At 36.8% G+C, this 20,093-nt stretch overlaps 1 protein-coding gene, 1 long non-coding RNA gene and 1 other non-coding gene across 3 annotated transcripts; all 3 read left to right on the top strand.

The window, feature by feature from the left end:
* Positions 1-877: 877 nt before the first annotated feature.
* LOC131303924 (uncharacterized) lies at positions 878-9,226 on the top strand. Its single transcript, XM_058330986.1, has 2 exons — positions 878-1,456; positions 8,936-9,226. Exons 1-2 carry the CDS (start codon positions 1,127-1,129, stop codon positions 9,209-9,211), a joined length of 606 nt encoding a protein of 201 aa, XP_058186969.1. The 5' UTR covers positions 878-1,126; the 3' UTR covers positions 9,212-9,226.
* LOC131303925 (uncharacterized) lies at positions 5,983-6,919 on the top strand. The gene is made up of 3 exons (XR_009192261.1): positions 5,983-6,137; positions 6,222-6,453; positions 6,533-6,919. It is a non-coding gene; the product is annotated as an uncharacterized LOC131303925 (long non-coding RNA).
* Positions 9,227-11,293: 2,067 nt separating the features above from the next.
* Positions 11,294-11,401, top strand: LOC131305822 (small nucleolar RNA snoR100). The gene has a single exon (XR_009193380.1). It is a non-coding gene; the product is annotated as a small nucleolar RNA snoR100 (small nucleolar RNA).
* The last annotated feature ends 8,692 nt before the right edge of the window (positions 11,402-20,093 follow it).

Below are 20,093 nucleotides of genomic sequence, written 5' to 3'. Positions count from 1 at the left end.
TATCAATAATAATAAAGATAAATTATCCATTTTGCAAAGCAAAAATCAATTTTTGATACTTCTATCGATGTCCGATCAGGTTCATTTTTGGCGTGGATACATTACTATGTAGGGTCTACAAAATGAACGGTTCAGATTAACAATTAAAACGGTAGGATCAAAAAAAATGGCACTTTTCCACCGCTCGTCTCTTGGAATACTTGCGAAGGTAATCGTGTTTTGGGTATCCAAAAATTCCTGCACACGGTCCCCAATATATTTTCTATCTCTATCTCTTACCACTCATTACTCTTAGCCTCGTTCCAAAACAAAAAATAAGTTCTTATTTTTTAAGAAGACAATTTTAAACTAAAAAATAATTGGCTTACTGAAATCTAAAAATATGCAATGCGGATCTTGTTTGAGATATTTTAGACAGTGCAAAAAAAATCAAAAAATTATTTTTTCTTTACATTATTTTTGAGTTTGAAAATATAAAATAAATATTTATTTTTCAAGAAGGGGTTCTGAAACGGAGTTTTAAAAAACTTCCCTTAAAACCCAAAACAATTTTCAAACAATTTGCAAAACTACTCTCTAGCGCCATGTGAAATGACGCTACCAAAGTATTACTAGTACGTTTTTTAAGAACAATTGGCAAAAGTACCCTACTTTTCAAACTACTATTTGTAAAACAAAACAATTTTCAAACTATTTGCAAAACTACTCTCTAGCGCCATATGAAATGACGCTACCAAAGTATTACTAGTACGTTTTTTAAGAACAATTGGCAAAAGTACCCTACTTTTCAAACTACTATTTGTAAAACTACTTTCTAGCGCCATATATGACGTTCATTGGAACGTAGTACTTTGATTAAAAAACTCGCCAAGAGCAGCCACCCAAGTAAAAAACCTCTTAGAAGAAATTTGCTCTTCGATTTGGGCTACTGCCTAGTTCTGCCCTCTGCGAGTAGAAAGCCTCTTGGAAGCGCACGATCCCTGGCTGTGAGCTTACAAAAAGCCGCTGTTCAAATGTGAAACCGCGACATATAAATCAATTCAATTCTCTTCTCTACAATCTCGTCTTCAATTACAGGGCAATCAGAAACCCCAAACCCTCCTATCGAATACATACAGTTATATTTATGCATACATTTGTGTGTATCTCTGTGTTACAGATATTTAATTCTACTATTTTTGTGCTCTTCGATTTGAGCTACTGCCTTGTTCTGCCCTCTACGATGGTGGTAGACGAGACCTCATCGATTTGCAATTTGGGGATTTTGGACTCCCTGAACGGCGATGTTGTCCGAGAAATTATGGAGAGCTGGAACGACAACTGCTTAGCAACGGAAGCTCTGCTGAATGGCAGAGGTGATCCTTCGTTTGGGTCGAAGCTCGTTTCTCAAGCTCGCAATCTCTTCAAGTATGGCCTCGAGTCACTAGTCGAAGGACATTTCGCTGGCTTCCTTGAGGTTTTTCTTATTTCGCATTATTTGACGATTTTCAGTTGCCCCTATGATTATGGTCAGACTATGTACTCAGAGCTAACGAGAAATATGGTTATGTAAAGTTAAACGAATAAAATTTTAAAATTTTAAATTTTGGAGGGGAAGTTGAGGTTTGGGGTGAAATGAATGAATTTTTGAAAAATAGATGTTGAAAGGAAGCATAGTTATTGGAGTTCATGTGAATAGTTGTATCCTTCAAAATCACTTTTGAAAGATAAACGTGTTGTTAATGTCAAAATTGTTTTTGTTGATACCAAAATTGTTGTGCATAAATGGCTTATATCATGTGGCATGTGCAAGGTACAAGGCTATTATATATTACAATTTTGGTACCAACAAAAACAATTTTGGCATTATCATTTCCGAAATATAATATCTTCTAGTCTTCAAAATGAGGAGTTTGGAAGAGTTGGGTTGGAGATGCTCTAGTGTTAGTTGTTGTCATTGCAGATAGACAAATGCAATAATGCTCGGTTGAGATGCATACAACTCAGTTGATTACAAATTTCACATCCGTAGAGGATTTATTCTAAAGGTGTAGTTACTCTGACATCTGTTTTCATATCGTTCTGTGTGTAAGTAAAGAACTCTAGCATCCTGGACGAGGAAACATGGGTGAAATGATGCGATTCTCATCTTTACATGAGCTTTGTCGTGGAAGCAAAATGCCTTTACGGTAGTGGAGTGAAGTTTTAGTAGTAGGGTGTCTTACAAGTTATTACTATCACAAACAAAGATAAATAATAATGGCTATGTTCGTTTAACTATTTTCCTTGATTTAGTTTAAAATTATTTTCAAAATCTTTGATCGTTTGAGTATTTCCTTCTTTTTTTTGCCGTTTCCCGCTACAAAGCACAAGGGGGCCAGGGGTGGGGTCCGCTATAGCTGTGCACCGATTGCAGTCTTTAATCTTTTTCAACTACTTTCTTTGACGACTTATGACTTTGGTTGGAAAGAAACTCCATCTGACTCCTTCTAATCTTATTTCTCATCCCAGAGATTTGTTCTTCTTCTAACCCCTCTCTCTCTCTCTCTCTCTCTCTCTCTCTCTCTCTCTCGGGTCTGACGCTCAAATCTTCTTCTAACCCCTAGCCCCTCTCTCTGTCTCTCCATCCAATTGTGCAAAGGCTGTGCCGATGGAACTAGGGAGACCTGTAGAAACAAGTTCGATTTGACCTACAACCACCCACTTTTCAATTGAAGACCCCTACAAGCAATTTGCAGTATAAGAATGGACAAAACCTTCACCTTGTAAAACTATAAAGGCCTATAGCACCACCAACACAAACTCAACGGACAAGCCAAGCATAACTAGTTGGCGATGTGGTAAATGGGTCCTTAGGTCTACCAACGTTCGAAAATCTAGAGGTAAGATTCTATTCTATTTTGTGAAATTGGGGGAAAATCCCTTGCATGTCTGGTGAGGCAAGTGGTATGCACCCATCTTTCTCTTAAAATACACACGTTTTCAGAAGGGCTTTCAGAAGTTGTTCATGGCTTTTTGATTTCAGTAATGTTATATTGGAATTTTATGGAAGGAAAGGGTAGAATAGTAGTTGTTACTAAAATTAGTACACTTACTTTATTGGTTTATGTTATTTTCTTATACATGTAACATGGATATCTCTTATATATATAGCATTTTGATTTTTGGCGATCTGATTTGTCTCATTGTAGGTCAGAAACTGTCGCTGAAGCTTGACCCCCCAACTCCAATCTCAAAGAGGAAACGAGGTGCTCCATCTCCTACGTCCTCGGCAAACTCTGTCATTGGCGAGAACAGCGTCCAAGTGGTACTATTCTATGTGCTTTTTATAGTGAACTTATAGATTATTAACATGGAATCAAGAATGGGACCAGTTTTACAAGCTTTTAACTTTTAACATTTACTGAACTTATAGGTTAGGGACTTTGATGCAATTTTAGAAGCTTTTAGGTATTTGTACTAATCGGTATTTTCGTAATATAATTGATCGTGGATTTAGGAGACGAGCTCATCTGGGTTCAATCCGAAATGGCCCAACGGTGAGAACACATGGCCAAAAGGCCATCTGCCGCGAGTTTTTTAGCCTTCCGAGGCTGTTTAGGCCTCCCAATGGGCCTTCGTTCCGTTTTGGGCCATTCTTTGCGCTCTTATAACTTTCCGTAGGAAATTTCGTTTCAGCCCGTTCTTTTTTCTGAAGTCTTGTTTTTTCCTCTATTTTATGGGTTTGTAATAATTTTGGTATTGTTTTTTTTTTTATGTTTTCTAGGGTTAGGGTTGCTACTTATATATTTGGTTTTACGCCTTAGGGCTGAACAGTTGATTATTGATAAAGAAAAGAGTCAGAGAGGGTTTCTCTAAACTATTGCGTTTGTGATTGTCCTTGTCGCTTCGATCATCAGTTTTCTTATTCGCTTCCCTGCATCAATTTTTCATGCCACAACTTAAATCGGTCATGTTTCTCTCCCTCATGTAAGCCTGCGATGGATCGTAAGAAACTTGATGTTGATGATTGGAATTTCGTCAACACCCAAATATTCATTCAAATAATGCTCAAGGAGGCTAGGAAGGAGCAAGGGTCCAACTCTAGAAAGAAACGAGTATTCAATGACTTGCAATGGCGTGCAATTTACCATGAGTTGCTTGTAAGGATGGGGAGAATGGGGTATACTCCTACTAAGGTCCACCAAAAGTTCGTTTGCCTTAAACAAGAGTATAGGATTTTTGATGATTTAGTGAAACATACTGGTTTGGGTTGGCACATTGCATCCCAAACAGTCACAACACCCAAAACCGTGTGGCAAGAGTACGTCCAGGTATGTTAACATTAGGTAACCATGTATTAACTTAATTGACCTAAGTTTATGGCACATATAGTACTTATCATTCCCGCTTCCCTAACTTCCTTATAGGGACATCTTGGTGTGGCTAAATACTGTCAAAAAGGCCTTGACCACTATGATCAGCTACAGGAGCTACTTGAGAGCTCATTGGCCAACCATCATCCCTAAGACCCCCAACATCTGAGGAGGAAGTAGCCATGTATGAAGTAGGCAAGCCTATAAAGATGGAGGACAGTGTATCGACAGGCAAGAGGAAGTCAGATGGTAGTGGTGGGACTAGCTCCAAGTCAATGAGGTTTGAGAAAAAAGAAGCAGCTTAGGAAAAGACTGCTTTTGCCAATCAAATGAGGGGAGAGTACTATGGACTGTTGGCTGATAGCCATCGAGCCCAAGAAGCAAGCTCCATTCCCATTTGCCTTGCATTGTTGCAGGAGATAAAGCCCATCATAGGTACCCAACAATACCTTAAGGCTTATAACAAACTTCTTAGCGAGGAAAGTCATTATAACAAACTTCTTAGCGAGGAAAGTCAACGCAAAGAGTTTGTTGGTATATCGCCGGAAACGAGGGTGGATTCGGCCAACGATCTTTGAGGAGCAGGTACTAGTAATTTGAGTTTGTGTTTAGTATTGTGTTAAGTATATGTGTTTCTAGAATTGTGTTGTTTCCAGACTAAATTAAGAACTTTTGTATGTTTCCGGGTTTGACTATTATGGACTAAATCTGTTGTGGTAATCTGTGATTGGGGCCAATCTATTGTGTATTCTTGGCTATCGCATAATGTTAGTGAAACTGCTTGCTTTTGTGATGTTGTCTTGCATGTAGCAAAATGTACTCAAGTCCAAGCTACTTTTCATCATTTTCAAAAGTTAGGATGGCAGTAAGCTCAAGGGAAAATCGTTGTCTAATTTGCATTCTTTTATAGATAACTCCATTAGACTTGGTTTTAGGGTAGACTTAGAATTAGATTTGGAAATTTCCATCAATAGATTATAGATTTTCAAAGCACAACTTGTAATATTTATGGTGATCTTATTCAATGCTGTTACAGTTTGTCATACAAACTGAAATGTATGAAGGAAGATTTGAGTTCGGTTTAGTTGTTAAAAATTCGTATATATTCAATCCAATGTCATATTATTATAGTGCCCACATATATACAAGTACATGTTTTTGTTCTTATCCTTAGGCGCCTTGAATCTGTGTAGTTTATAATCATGTACTACACCTAGGTTTCTATTACTACTATTTTGCAGAACCTGTCAATTCTCAATTCTTAGTTCTCAATTATTACGCATCCCCAAACCATGTCCACAAGTGGAAACGAACCACACAAACACGAACGCGAACACGAAGACGAAAGCAGATGGACCTAGAAATGCTATCAATGAGTTCTGAAGACAAGGTCAACAGAATGCCTCAACGAACATTCCCAGTGGGAGGTCAAACTTATACTCAATTTTTGATGACACAACATCCAACCACCATAAAGGACCTTTTATGTGTTGATATGTGTTGATAAACAGACTTTCAAATCATTGGTGAGTCTGTTAGTGGATAGGGCCGGGTCAGTTGAAGTGGGATCATATGAGATTGTCAGTTGAGGAATCATTAGATATGTTCTTGTACATATGTGGACATAACGAACAGCATAGAGTTGGTCATTGGTTCTAACATTCCACGGATACCATAAGCAAGCATTTTAAGCGTATGTGTCGTGCTCTTTGCAACGTAGCTCCAATCGTCATCCAACCACCTAATCTTGATGCCACGCCTTCAGAAATTCTTAATGACCAAAGATATTACCCTTATTTTGAGGTACACATTTCTAATTTCTAATATTTTAGCTAAGTGTTAGGAAAAATAGGAAATCCCCTATAATGGCTACGTTTATTTTTATAGGACTGCATTGGCGCAATAGATGGAACCCACATTGATGCGTAGGTACCAAGTAATAGAGAAATAGCATATCGTGGGAGAAAAACCACCAAAACACAAAATGTAATGGCAGTATGCTCATTTGACATGAAGTTTACTTTCGTTTACCCAGGTTGGGAAGGGAGTGCCCACGATGGACGTGTTTTCATGGCTGCAGTGTCGAATGCAGCCTACAACTTCCCACACCCCCCAATCAGTAAGTATTTCACCAATTAATGGTATATTTTTGTTGCCATACACTATAATTAAACTAATGTAATCCACTTATGCTTTAGATAAATATTATGTGGTGGATTCCGGATATACAAGCATGCCAGGGTATCTAGCTCCTTATTAAGGCCAAAAGTACCACCGAGACGAGTGGCATGGGGTGAATACGGTGTTTCAATCGCAGCAAGAGTTGTTCAACTACAAGCATGCGTCGTTGAGGAATGTTATCGAACGATGCTTCAGTGTTTTGAAAGCAAGGTTTCCAATACTCAAAAGTATGCCTAAATATCCACCAGCTCGTCAACCTCAAATCATTACTGCATGTTGTGTTGTCCACAATTGGATCTTAATGGAGAGGGGAAAGATGAATTTTTTGATGAATTTTCTGACGATGAAGACTTGGATGAAAATGAGGATGCTGATGGGGAACAAGCAAATGTTGAGCAGATCAACATGTCTGCTTGTGTTATTCATGCATTACAATTTCGTTTTTCGTTTTTCTTTCCTTCCAAAACTTGGTTTCAACCAAGCCACGCATGTATTTTACTATTTCAATTATGACTGCATGCATGTGTTTTATTCCAATTTGAAGATGGTTTTCCTTGTATGTTTATTATTTCAATTTTCAACTGACTCGTTGTTTAGTATTTCTTATTCTGTGTATTCTATGTTAGACATGCCTTTGATTTAGGAATGGCAGGAAAGAAGTTTTACTACGTTGTGTTTGTGGGGATGAACCCGGGCATATATGATTATTGGGCGGCATGTAGCGAACATGTCATTAGGTTTAAAGGCGTTGTGCATAAAAAATACTACTCGTCATGGGAGGCCTACACCCTTTGGGTGGCTCACACCAGGCATGTTGATGAAATGGTGGCTCCTTCCTTTATCCCGTTGTTGGAAGATGCGTGCAATTATTCCAGAAGGCACAGATGGCTTACCCGTTTGGGTGATTATCACTCTCAGTTTGTGATGGGGTGTGATTATTGCTATTGTTATCCAAGCTCTAGTTTGATATTAGGCTCTCTTATGAGTTTTCTGTTTTATAAAATGTATGCATGTGGTGGCAGTTGACTTTTTAATGGGAGATGTTAATCGTGTTATGATGAACGAATTTAGGCTCTTCGTTGTGCAAATTCCTTCTCAAACCCAGGATTAATGGAGTACTGCTATGTGTACATATGCCATGTACATACCATGTATATATGGGTTTTGTGGGGCACACCTCGGGTCTCACAAAGATGATTCGAACTGCCTATTACTTTTATATTTTTTTATGGAGTCTAGTAAAAAATTAGCTCAACCTGATATTGGTAAAGATTTTTTCTGAATTTGTAAGGGCAAAATTGAGCAGTTAAGTAGTTTCGCTTGTTACAAATTCAGAAAAAATCATTACCGATATCCGGTTGAGCTGATTTTTTACACGGTTCCATAAAAAATATTTTAAAAAATAATTAGCACTTCGAATCATCTTTGTGGGACCTGAGGGCGGGCACCACAAAATTCTTATGTACATTGTATGTACTAACTCATATATACCCCATGCTTTATTAAGGATTAAAGCATAGCCATGGGTGGGTATTTTTATTGTTAATGCTATTGGTACCGATGGCATACAGATAATTCCTAGCGATTTAATAATTAAAAAAAAGTGGGTTTATAAAAAATTAGCTCAATCTAATGTGTCTAAGTGTTCTTTGAAACAAATTTCTAACCGAAAAGTTTACACGCAGTTTAATACGGAAGACTAACAATTAATTTAGGCCCTATCCAAAATGACTTTTGTTACTAGGAAAAAAATAAAAAATTGCGGAGCTCCGGCAACCAAAGTAGTAATCATTTACATCCAGCCACGTGATCCCCTACTCTTTTCCCCCTAGGTACTTTCTAGTCTATCTCATTCATTTCAAAGAGAGAGTTGAGAGCAGTTGCCTCAGTTTAAAATTCAAATTTCAAACTAAATAATAACAAGTGTGAATTAAGTTTTGGATATTTTGGCAAAGATAGTCAAGTTTGCCAAACGAACATGGCCAATGTTTTTTCTTTCTTTTGATGGTGAACAATTCCAACCGGCCCGCCCTGTCACCGTGCTCAAGGCCTCCAGATACATGCAACCATCAACAAATCACATGTACAATTTAGATTAAGTGGGGTCTGGGGCTGTTGAAAATCGAATATGAGACCAAGACAAACTACCCCATAAGGGTGATCCCATATTAGACCCCTTAACCATAGGCCTCCTGTGTGCTTTAACAAGAATGACTACTAACCAACAACTAATGCAAAAAGGAGGTTTTTTCCTATCGGGAGGTGAAACTTATATATTGAGAGATACATAATGGATTATTCCCGTTAGTAATTTTTTATGTTAGTGGCTTAGTACTATTTCAGACTATTTTTTTTCTTCATATGTTGGACTTCCAGTAATATTATATTCATGGACTTTGATACTGGTTGTTTTGGTACAGGAAACTTTTGAAAAGAATGGAGCATCAAAGTTTTGGGAGCATTTTGATGCGTACAACAATGCGGCCGCTCAGGAGATGATCATGGACCCTGTATGTACATTTGAAAATTTCACTATGGTTTGTTGGGTAACCATAATTTGTTTACCAAGTTTATTTTACTGTCAAAAAAAATGCGTAATGGACAAAGATTTGAGATGGCTTCTGTATTTAGGGAAAGACTACAATACACACCATTTATTTGGGTGTGTATCATATGCACCCCCCAAAATGTTATGAATTATAGAGAAAATGTTATGAATCGTATTGCTAAAAAGTTACGAATCGTACAAAGGTTACGAGATATACCAAAATGTTATGAATTATAATGAAAATGTTATGAATCGTACTACTGAAAAGTTATGAATTCTAGAACAAAAGTTACGAAACACTCTAAAATGTTATGAATGAACCACAAAATAGGTGCATATGATACACCCTTTTAAAGGGTGTGTATTATAGACTTTCCCCTATATTTAAGATGTTGCTGTTTTGTGCAGCAACTAATCTGTCAGGAGTTTAATATATTGTCTTTTAGTTATTCATGAATTTTTGTAGACATAAAATTTGAACTGTAGGATTTACCCACACTTCGAAATCTATATCTCAAATATCCACTGTTCAAGTGAACAGTATTGATTGTTTATATATAGGCTCCTATTTCCGATTTGGATTTCAAATCGTTAATTACATACTACAAAAATAAAACCTCTGATTAATGAAGAATAAAGAACAGGAAATAGACTAGAACAATTTAATTTTATTGATGATTGGGTTTAAAACCCTTGTTTACATCAAAACAGTGAATATTTGATACTTTTAGACGGATTGGAACCCTTTACCTATCACTTGATATGCTTACTCTTACTGATCTTCGAAGTTTCCTGAAGATGCAGGTGGTAGTGAACGAGTAGGTTGCTTAGTGGTTGTGGATTGTAGTGGTTTTGCTTGAATGAAGTATATCTTCTCTCTCTGTATATTTTCTACGTTGAGGGAGAATAGGTGTGTTTAGCTTTTATGTTTGGGCGGAGAGTGTGATGGTGAAGAGTTAAGAGTTCTCACGAAGAATTGTGAGATGAGTTTTGAGGTCCCTTCCTTTGATGATGGACCTCCTATTTATAGGAGCTTCCTTCATCAAATGCTTGGCCGTCAAATAAATCCTTTGAATTTGAATAGTTGTTGCCAGAAGATAGGATGATATCATATCTTCTCAGTCTCTTCATATTTTGAATATTGGTTGCATTAGATGACATCCACCTTGGAATATTCTTCTGCTTCCATAGAAGCTTTTCTTGGGCTCTACGTACTACCTGATTTGAGACTACGTGAACCCATATTGGGTTTGTAGGCCCTGTGAAATGTGGGCCTATATGGTTCAACCGAATATTTGATTTGTAGGTCCTGCGAGATATGGGCTTACATGGTTCAACTGATTTGTAGTCCTGCTACTTATTCTGCAGGGCTCATATACTCGTTAGGCTTGTTGGGCCAACATGTGTTTGTTGATTCACGAGCTTGCTGGGTCAACATGCATTTAGGCTCTTTATATGTCTTTTAGTCTGCAAGCCCTGATGGAATGTTATAGGGCATTGCTTACGGACGTGAACTAACCGCCAAAACTCCCTTTGGTTTTTGGGGTGTTATTCTTAATTTTGACACCTCCACCTTGTAGTAACCATTAAATCTTCTTAGTTGCATAGAAAATAGTTCATGCAAACCAAAAACCAAAGTTTCTACCCTGAGGACGGTAAAACGGCACATTAAATGTAATTGTTATCTTGACAATAATTCCTAAATATTCTGGTACATTTTGGAGGGGAGAGGATGTCATCGCATGGAAGGTAAATCGACATTATGTCCTGGGTTTAAGTTAAGCCTTCTTTGCTTCTGCCACGACAAGAATTTTTGAAAACCCAATTATTATATGCGAAAAAAAAATTTATCCCCGACTTATATAGTCTCGCCACGTCTAGATTTTTTTCCTTATTTTTTATTATATACTAGTCATAAATCTTCTATTTTTTTTTCAAGAAAGGAGACCCAAAAAAGTATTCTAAAATTAAATTTAATGGGCCAAAGTAAAATAATATAAATGATGATGTGTAATTAAGAAAAAAAAACTCCACATTAATTCTAACCCTAAAATAACTTAACCTAAAAAATTAAGGGAATTTAATTATAATGGCACTCCCCAAATTTATAATATCACTCCCAAAAGGGAGTGCGGTTATCAATTTGAGAAATCCATAAAGGGATCTGGAGAGTGACATTATAAATTTGGGGAGTGACATTATCTTTGTGCATACCGATACTTTGGACTATCAATGAATGAAGCATGATAATGTGCACATAAATTGAATTGGGTCTCTAGACTTGCCCTCTTTGATGTCATTTGGTTTTGATTTGGGGACATAGTTCCGCAACAAAATACACATAGGGGGGACTACTGTTTAAGTGGTAATCTCAGATCAACCACTTTGTACATATTGCCAAAAGTTCGGTCTGTTTTCAATCCTCCCCTACTCATATCCCCAATGATTGGAGACTACATGGGTTCTGCTGTTGTTGTTGGAGTGGCATTATCGATGCCCAAAATTAAAATTAGTCTTTTTTCATACTCCATGTGCAAATGAAAAACATCATTTACTATAGTTTTTATTATGTTATTTTAATTTTTTTTGGAGCCGATGACTATTAATATTGTAATGCATCTTTTTATTTTTTTAGTATACATTTTGCCACTGCGAGGGTAAAATCCTGGTTCCATCTTGACTGAGAGTAATAATGAGAGAAAACTTGTAGGGAACCGTGCACAGAGAGAGGGATTGATTTTAGAGATCCAAAGCGAACACAGTGTAAGGAATTGTCATTCCATTTCTTTGCCACACCAAAATTATTAGTGTCACTCCAAGATTCACTATTGCCACTCCAAAAATAACTATTGGCACACCAAAAATAACTATTGCCACATCAAAAATTGCTATTGCCACATCATTCCATTGCGGATAATGGCTATTCCTAAGTTCAACCAAACTTGGGAATGAAAATGATATTCCAATCTCATTTCCTCCAATTCCATTCCAACTTCAATTGCATTCTATTGTCAATTCCATTCCATCGAACCAAACACACCCTTAGAATCAATGTTGGAATGGAATGGTCATTCCATGGAATACTTATTCTCATGTTTGGTTCATCATTAAATGATGAAATGATTATTCCAAATGAAATCACTGTTCACCTTAGTAACGGAATTGTCATTCCATTAGAAAAACAAAAGGAATCGTCATTTCATTTCTTTGTCACACCAAAATTGTTAGAGCCACTCCAAGATTCACTATTGCCACACAAAAATTACTATTGTCACTCCAAAAATTACTATTACCACACCAAAAATTACTATTACCACTCTAAAAATTACTATTTCCACTCCAAAAACTACTATTGCCACACTGTTCCATTGTGGATGAGAATAGCTATTCCTAAGCACAACCAAACTTGCGAATGGAAAGGATACTCTAATCTCATTTCCTCCAATTCCATTCCATTCCAACTTTAATTCCATCGAACCAAACATACCCTTAGATTGTAAAGACCTGGATTTTTGCCCTATTTTTTTAATACAATTTATAATGTTAAATACTAATTCAATGACTAATTAGATTGAATAATTAAAATACATGATTACATGTATAATCGATATTACCTATTTAAATCTATATTAGATATATTATACTTAAGATATACATTCATCTATACTCATCTCTTATCATTCCTATCTAAACCCTAACTAGAATCCTATTCGAACTAACTCTCCACTTCCCTTCCATACTCCACCACCTCCATACTTATCCTTCCACACTCCAACTACCTCACTTTTATCCCTACAAAAATAACCCACAAATAATCCACCCCACCTCCTCCTTTATCTCAGGGGGGAGAGAGAGAGAGAGAGAGAGAGAGAGAGAGAGAGAGAGAGAGAGAGAGAGAGAGAGATACGGGTGGAGAGAGTTGAGGCAGCCCATTATCACCACCTCCTAAATTATTCCCTACAACATCATCAAATCTTTAATCCCATAAACTCCATTCTCGTCCATATCACGTACCTCTGTTCACGACCTATTTCTTCCTAGTTGATATCGTTTTTAGGCCTGAGTTTATTCACAAATGTTCTAGAGGATGTTGAGAGCTTCGATTTCAATCCAAGAATCACCCAAAATGGTCAAAAATTGATAGAGTTATTGCCATTCAAAGTTTGGTAAAATTCTCGGATTCTGTTTTCCAGGCAGATTCGGCGAATCTTCTAAACGTTCATTTTTCTCCTACTTAGATTGGTTTTCGGGCTTAGACTTCTTCACGAAAGTTGTAGAGAATTTCAAGATCTTCGCGATAGACACAAGAATCGTCTAGAACGGCAGATATTTGGTCAAGTTATTATAGCCCTAAGTTGCTGCTAGAATACCGATCTTTCGCCGCCAAACGAAAACCCACCGGACTCCACCAAATCGTTTTGTCTGGATTAAAGGTAGTATAATCGCTTCCCTACTTTTTCCTAAGTATAAAATAATTCCTATATGTAGATTTAAGCAGGTGATAATGGGAGAAATCGCACGTATGCATCGGAAATCATGAAAATCGAGAATACTCTATTTTTTTTTGGAAATAAGAAATGCACCACTGTGCATACACGTTTTGATTTTAAACATAATGTTCATAAATTGCAGTTTGCCCCCTGATTATACTTTAGTTCTCAATTTGAACCTAAACTATGTGGTTGATTTCTTTTTAGTAGAATAAGTGCATGCTATAATTAATTAATTTACTTGTTCAACGAACCTTAAGGGCATCGGTCCAATCATAAAATATTATGTGTTTACTTACTCGCACAATATTATTTGATATGTACTTTTTATCTCATTGAAATGTATTATGTTATGAATCAAGCTGTTATTGATTGTATCATGTTGTTCGTGCTAGAATGCACTTGGATTCATGGAATGGTTTCGAGTAGTGAATATATAGACGTGGATAAGTAAAGGATAAAAATGGTAAAGTTGATTGAGGATGTTGGGTGCCGGTAAAGGACTCTGATATGGTAAAGTACCTTTAGTTGAGTTGGGGAACGGTAAAGGACCCCGAGTATGGTAAAGTACTCAGAGTGTGTGGTGGACGGTAAAGGACTCCACTCCGGGTATAGGATTTGGGATACGGTAAAGGATCCTAAATGTGGTACAGTGCCCAGTGTGTGTGTGAAGGACAGTAAAGGACTTCGGGTACAGTATTTTGAAAAATGGTAATGGATCCCTAAATATGGTATAGTACCAGTGTGTAGATTAGGGGTACGGAAAAGTACCCAGTGTGTAGAGTTGGGAGACGGTGACGGATCCTGGCAATGAGATAGTGCAAACCCTAATGCTGAGTTGTCATGGTGAGTTGTTCCTAGGGGTGTACACGGTCCGGATTGGTCCGGTTCTCTAGAAAACCAGTAACCGGACCATTTCAAACGGTTCTAGGAAATTGAGAACCAGAACCTAACCAATATATGAGTGGAACCAAACCAGAACCAAACCGCAAAACCGGTCCGGTTTTGGTTCGGTTCCAGTTCCGATTTCGGTTCCGATTCTATCCAATTAGCATCCAAACCTATCACCGGTGTGTGAGAAAAAGAGACGTGAGATTGAAATTATAAAGACTAATCCGTTAAATAAGGTTGCAAAGAATTGAAAGAATATGAAGGTAATCTATTAGAATAGAAAAAGAAGAAAGAAAATAAAACTTTCCTAACAAATGAGATTTCATCTCCAAATAAAGTAAGTTTAAAAAGAAAGAGATTTACCTACCAAATTACACACATATATTTATTTTATATAATTATATATATTAGTTTTAAATGGTCCGATCCGGTTCTAACCACGGTTCTTTAATTGAGAACCAGTAACTGAACCAAAATTAACGGTTCTTATTTTTTTGGAACCATAACCTGACCGCAGAACCAGACCAAATAGGACGGTTCGGTCTAGATCGGACCGGTTTTACGGTTCGGGTGGTTTTCTTGAACACCCCTAGTGGTTCCTTTATTATGGTTGTAGGCGAATCCAAACTGAGTACATAATTTAGTAGTATTTGCTTAGAACCCTGGTGCAAGACAAATAAAGGGAGAGTTATTTCATGGAACGGTCAAAGTTGGTGGATGTGGGAGGAAAGGATCTCGTTGAGAGAATCCTTAGATTTCATGTAAGTTGATGGATAGTAAAGAAAAAGATGATGTGCTATTATTCTATACCTTATGTGTATTATCAATTGTTATATTGTTGAACTGCTAACTGTAGAGTAAGGGGTTAGTAGGGTTGGGATTATCTACTGAGTTTCAAAACTCATTATAGTGCCATTGGGCTGGCGTTTCATGCCAGGTAATCAAGAGACTGAAAGACAAAATCCGCTGCAAGATGATCAGTATCAGGGTGAGGACCTCCCAGCTGAGGAAAGAGAGTCTGTCGAGCCTTGGATGCATTACCCTTAGACACTCTGTTATTTTAAAGTATTGTTATTTAAATTTCCAAAAGTGTTATCACATTTGTCAAGCTCTGTTTTATTTTGTTGAATTGTAAAGACAATTAAGTAGTTTTGAATTTAGTATTTGAGATTTTCGCTGCTAAACTCTGTTTGATAAAATTTCATTTCTTAAATTAGTCTTATGAATTATTAAATCAATTAGAAATGATTTATTTAACGTGTCCGAAAATTGGGGCGTTACATAGATAGTACATGTATCTTCATTTATTGTTAGCTTGAACCCAGAAGGAAATGACAATCAGTATTAATTGCATTTTCCCAAATTTTGTTCTTTCATTTTGCTATCATGGTGTTTCATGAGCAAGGTTCGTTGCTTTGTATTTAACCTTTAAGAGAATTGCGGGGATGAATCATTTAGCATACCTGAACCTGTGGACCAACTGCTTAGCGACTATGCTAAAAGGTTCAATGAGGTCAAGACCCCTCGTAAGCTACTATGGAAGAAAAATCTCGGTACAGTGAAGGTTCGGCAGTTTAAAATTTACCTATTTTCTTCCAAACATAAGCTTCTGCTTATGTTTGGTTTTCTTCAAGTTATTTATGTAGGAAAAAATGGTTCACCATTTCAAGTTTGAAGTTGTATACCTGCTTCCTAAATAAAATGACATTTCCTAATTTTCTTCTTGTGCCATTTTAGTTGGAGTTGCAATATGAGGATAGATCCCTACAGTTCATGGTCACTCCTTTGCATGCCTTAATAATTACCCAATGTCAAGACCAAACAAGGTAATTATATGAGTCAATTCAATTGGTTTATCCGCCCAATTATGAGGAGTGTAAGTGTAACCCATATTTTTGTCCTTCCAGCTGGGCCTCTATGAATCTTTCAGCTGCTATTGGGGTACCCATTGATGTACTTCATCGTAGAATAAATTTTTGGATAAGCAAGGTTAGATCATTTGTTCCTACACTGCACAACGTCCCTGTAGCCTTCATCAAAATTTTTATAGTATTTTTCTCTTGGAAATGAAAAAGTGGTATTACCTTAAGCCTCTTTCTCATACATACATTTACTTTTGTTGAATTCATAATTAAACTGCTCATCAGCTAGGTCTTTAAGCATTCGCTTTAATCATCATCTTGCCTATTGATTGCTCAAGTCGTGTAAAATGCCTTGTACTGTACTACTCCTTTATGAAATATGTGATGTCAAAACAACGACTATAATACTAGGAGACGATTTTAGCCTTATCCCTTATTTGTTTCCTCAGGGAATTCTTTCAAAATCATTGGGAGCAGACTCTAATGACCACATATTTACCCTGGTGGATGGCACTGCCGACACTTGCAAGACTGGTGCTAATACGGGAGGCTGTGAGGATCTTTCAGTGGATGATGATGATGGAGACACATTAGTGGCCTCTGTCGAGGATCAACTTGTTAGATTTTTATACTAAAAGCCATGCTTTTACGTAATAGATAAATATTTAATTGTTTATTTATTAATTACACTACTGGTGTACTATGTGACAAAAAGGTACCCACAAAATTGAAGGAAAAATTCTATGGAACTGTCATCAGACTAGCGATGCTTTACGAGACAGAATATTGGCCTATTAAGAAACAACAGGTGAGCAAGATGAGTGTAGCGGAAATGAGAATATTGAGGTGGATGTGTGGTAAGACTAGACGAGACAGGATTAAAAATGAAAAGGTTTGTGAGATAATGGGTGTAGCACTTATAGAGGAAAAGTTGAGAAAAAATAGGCTAAGGTGGTTTAGGCATGTCTACCGTAGACCAGGAGATGCAGTAGTTAAGAGAGCGAATATGATAGCTTTAGGTAGTAATGCTATGGGGAGGGATAGACCTAAAAGATATGAGTATAATGGATTTGTGTGAACAAGTGGCCCTTGACAGAGCTTAATGGAGGAAAATGATTTATGTAGCTGATCCCAAGTAATTGGGACATAAGGCTAGGTTTAGTTTGGTATTTATTAATTAGTTTTATTCATTTTGATGAGAATTTCTTATGAGCAATGTTTGCATAATATTATTGTTTTTTGTGCATGTGTGTCTTTTATTTTACAAGGTAGATGATCCGATGTGTAGAGTTTGGCTTATACACACAAGATCAGATCATCAATTCTTGTAGAATATAAGATATGGTTCACGGTCTTAGATGGAACTAGACTCACCATCAGTAGGACTATAGTACAATATTTTAGTAGGTCTGTTTGACTAAGGGAAACGGTTTAGTTTCAACTCATTGTGCTAATACACTTTGTATGTATTGAATAGGATTGTGTTGCGGTAATTGTTTTTACATTGTTTATATATGTGTGTGTGTGTGCGAGCGCGCGCATGCACGAGCCTTCCAATAAGGGCGCCCGCACTATGTTAAAGTGTGGACGTCCTCTTTCCCGATCGAATTTCAATTATTCGAGTCGCTCAATGTGTTCAGAACGTATTTTTAAGAGTCCTTGCGGGAAATTGGCAAAAAAAATGACCGGAAAGGGCTCCATTCGAGCAGTTTTTTTTAACCGTTCAATGAAAACTGCTCGGATGAAGCCTTTCCCAATCTTTTTTTTTGTTGATTTCTTGTGAGGACCTTTAAAATTACGTTCTGATCATATTGAGCGGCTCGCATCATCGAAATTCGATCAGAAAATGGGAGGTCCGCACTTTGCTGAGTGCGGATGCTCTTATAGGAAGAGGACCGATACATACATACATACATACATAAAGATAGATAGATAGATAGATAGATAGAGAGAGAGAGAGAGAGAGAGAGAGAGACTTTGATTCATTAGATAATGAGGTCCACTCTAGTTTCAATAGTCTCGGTCAATTGGGTCACAATATTATTCATATGATAGCTATTAATTATTAATGGAACCCAAAACCCCTTGAGTAAGGTTATAAGTTTTGATTATGTCAAACCATGCAGGTGGATACTTGTATCCTGACATATCGATTAAGTTAAGTGGACAGTTTCAAGGAATTTTATAGATGTTGATTAAATATAATTGTCAGTAATTTAATTTAATTAACAAGTATCTGTAATCTTAACGTGGGAAGATTAATAAGTATTTAATAATATGAAGCTTGAAATATAATTTAGATAAAGATGTGAGTGCAATTATGATCTTTAGTAGTATGAATTATAATTTGTCAAATAAAAAATAAAATTTTGGTGGAATTAGAATTCTTATTTGCACAAGAAACCCATAATTATTTCTCCTTAAGTGGCCTTAGACCTATAAATATACCGTTATATTCTCTATTACACACTTATTGAGAATACAAAAAGGTGGGATGTGAGAGAGAGAACAAGGAGACCATGCAGAAGTTCACACTTGGCTACATGATTGAGATATAGGGGAATTAATACAACAGAAGATTGTAAGGTACGATCGAGCGGAATTCATCGCGTACAACAATCGGGTCTGTTGTGTTCTACAAAGAAACTAGTCAACCAACATTCGTGTGGCAGGAGTTGAGGTAAAACTTTAATTCCGCCTGAAAGCGTTTTGCCTTTTTTTTTTTTTTGTCTAATCCGTACGTGTCATTACTGGGTTCTGGGATTGGGTTCCCAACACAACTACACAAAGAAATGATTGTTTATGAGATAGGTTGATGTACTGGCCAAAACTCTTTGCTAATTAATTTTAGGGCATTTTCAATGACTGCTTTGTTTTCTAGATTAGGTCTCATCTGGCTATTTCTTGTAAACCTGTTTCCATGTCCTTACAAGTTTTATATGTTTCACTGCCTTAGCCCTATAAATATACCATTATATTCTCTAGGTCTCACACACTTATTGAGAATATACAAAAAGGTGGGATGTGAGTGAGAGAACAAGGAGACCATGCAGAAGTCCACACTTGGCTATATGATTGAGGTATAGGGGGATACAATAGAAGATCGTAAGGTACGATCCATCGCGTATAGCAATCGGGTCTGTTGTGTTCTTTAAAGAAACTAGTCAACCAACATTCATGTAGCAAGAGTTGAGGTAAAACCCTAATTCCGCCTGATAGCATTTTGCAATTTATTTTTTTGGTCTAATCCGTACGTGTGATTACTGGGTTCTGGAATTGGGTTCCCAACACAACTACACAAAGAAATGGCTATTTATGAGGTAGGTTGATGTACCGGCCAAAACTCTTTGCTAATTAATTTTAGGTCATTTTTAATGACTGATTTGTTTTCTAGATTGGGTCTCATCTGGCTATTTCTTGTAAACCCGTTTTCATATCTTTACAAGTTTTTTATGTTTTCAGTTGAAAGGCTCTATTTGATAGATGTGGATTTTAAATGAAGCGATTCAATGGTTAAAGTGTTTAAAGTGGATGATACAATGTAGGTAAGATTTATTTCATTGATATTTTTTGTGCAGGAATAATCCTTAGCATGAATGATTCCAAATTACCTTTACTAAATTTCCATTTCAAACATCTTAGGATAAAGCTTCGAAACTTCATATCCAAATCCACAGTTATCCAACCTTTGCATTGCATGTTGAACATAATCCACTAAGTTGAACATTAGGATTTAGGACTGCCTAGTGCTTGTAGAAAAAAGACGGGATCAACATTTCCCTTGACG

This window comes from Rhododendron vialii, chromosome 10a (assembly GCF_030253575.1).
Source record: "Rhododendron vialii isolate Sample 1 chromosome 10a, ASM3025357v1".
In the NCBI taxonomy this organism is placed as follows: Eukaryota; Viridiplantae; Streptophyta; class Magnoliopsida; order Ericales; family Ericaceae; genus Rhododendron; species Rhododendron vialii.
The sequence above is the reverse complement of the archived record's forward strand: the minus strand, read 5'-3'. Positions and strand labels throughout refer to the sequence as shown.

Coding starts and splice junctions, on each gene's coding strand:
- LOC131303924 (XM_058330986.1), top strand. CDS start 1,127: ATGCATACATTTGTGTGTATCTCTGTGTTACAGATATTTAATTCTACT. Junction 1,457..8,935: donor ATTTCGCTGGCTTCCTTGAG/GTTTTTCTTATT, acceptor GTTTTGGTACAG/GAAACTTTTGAAAAGAATGG.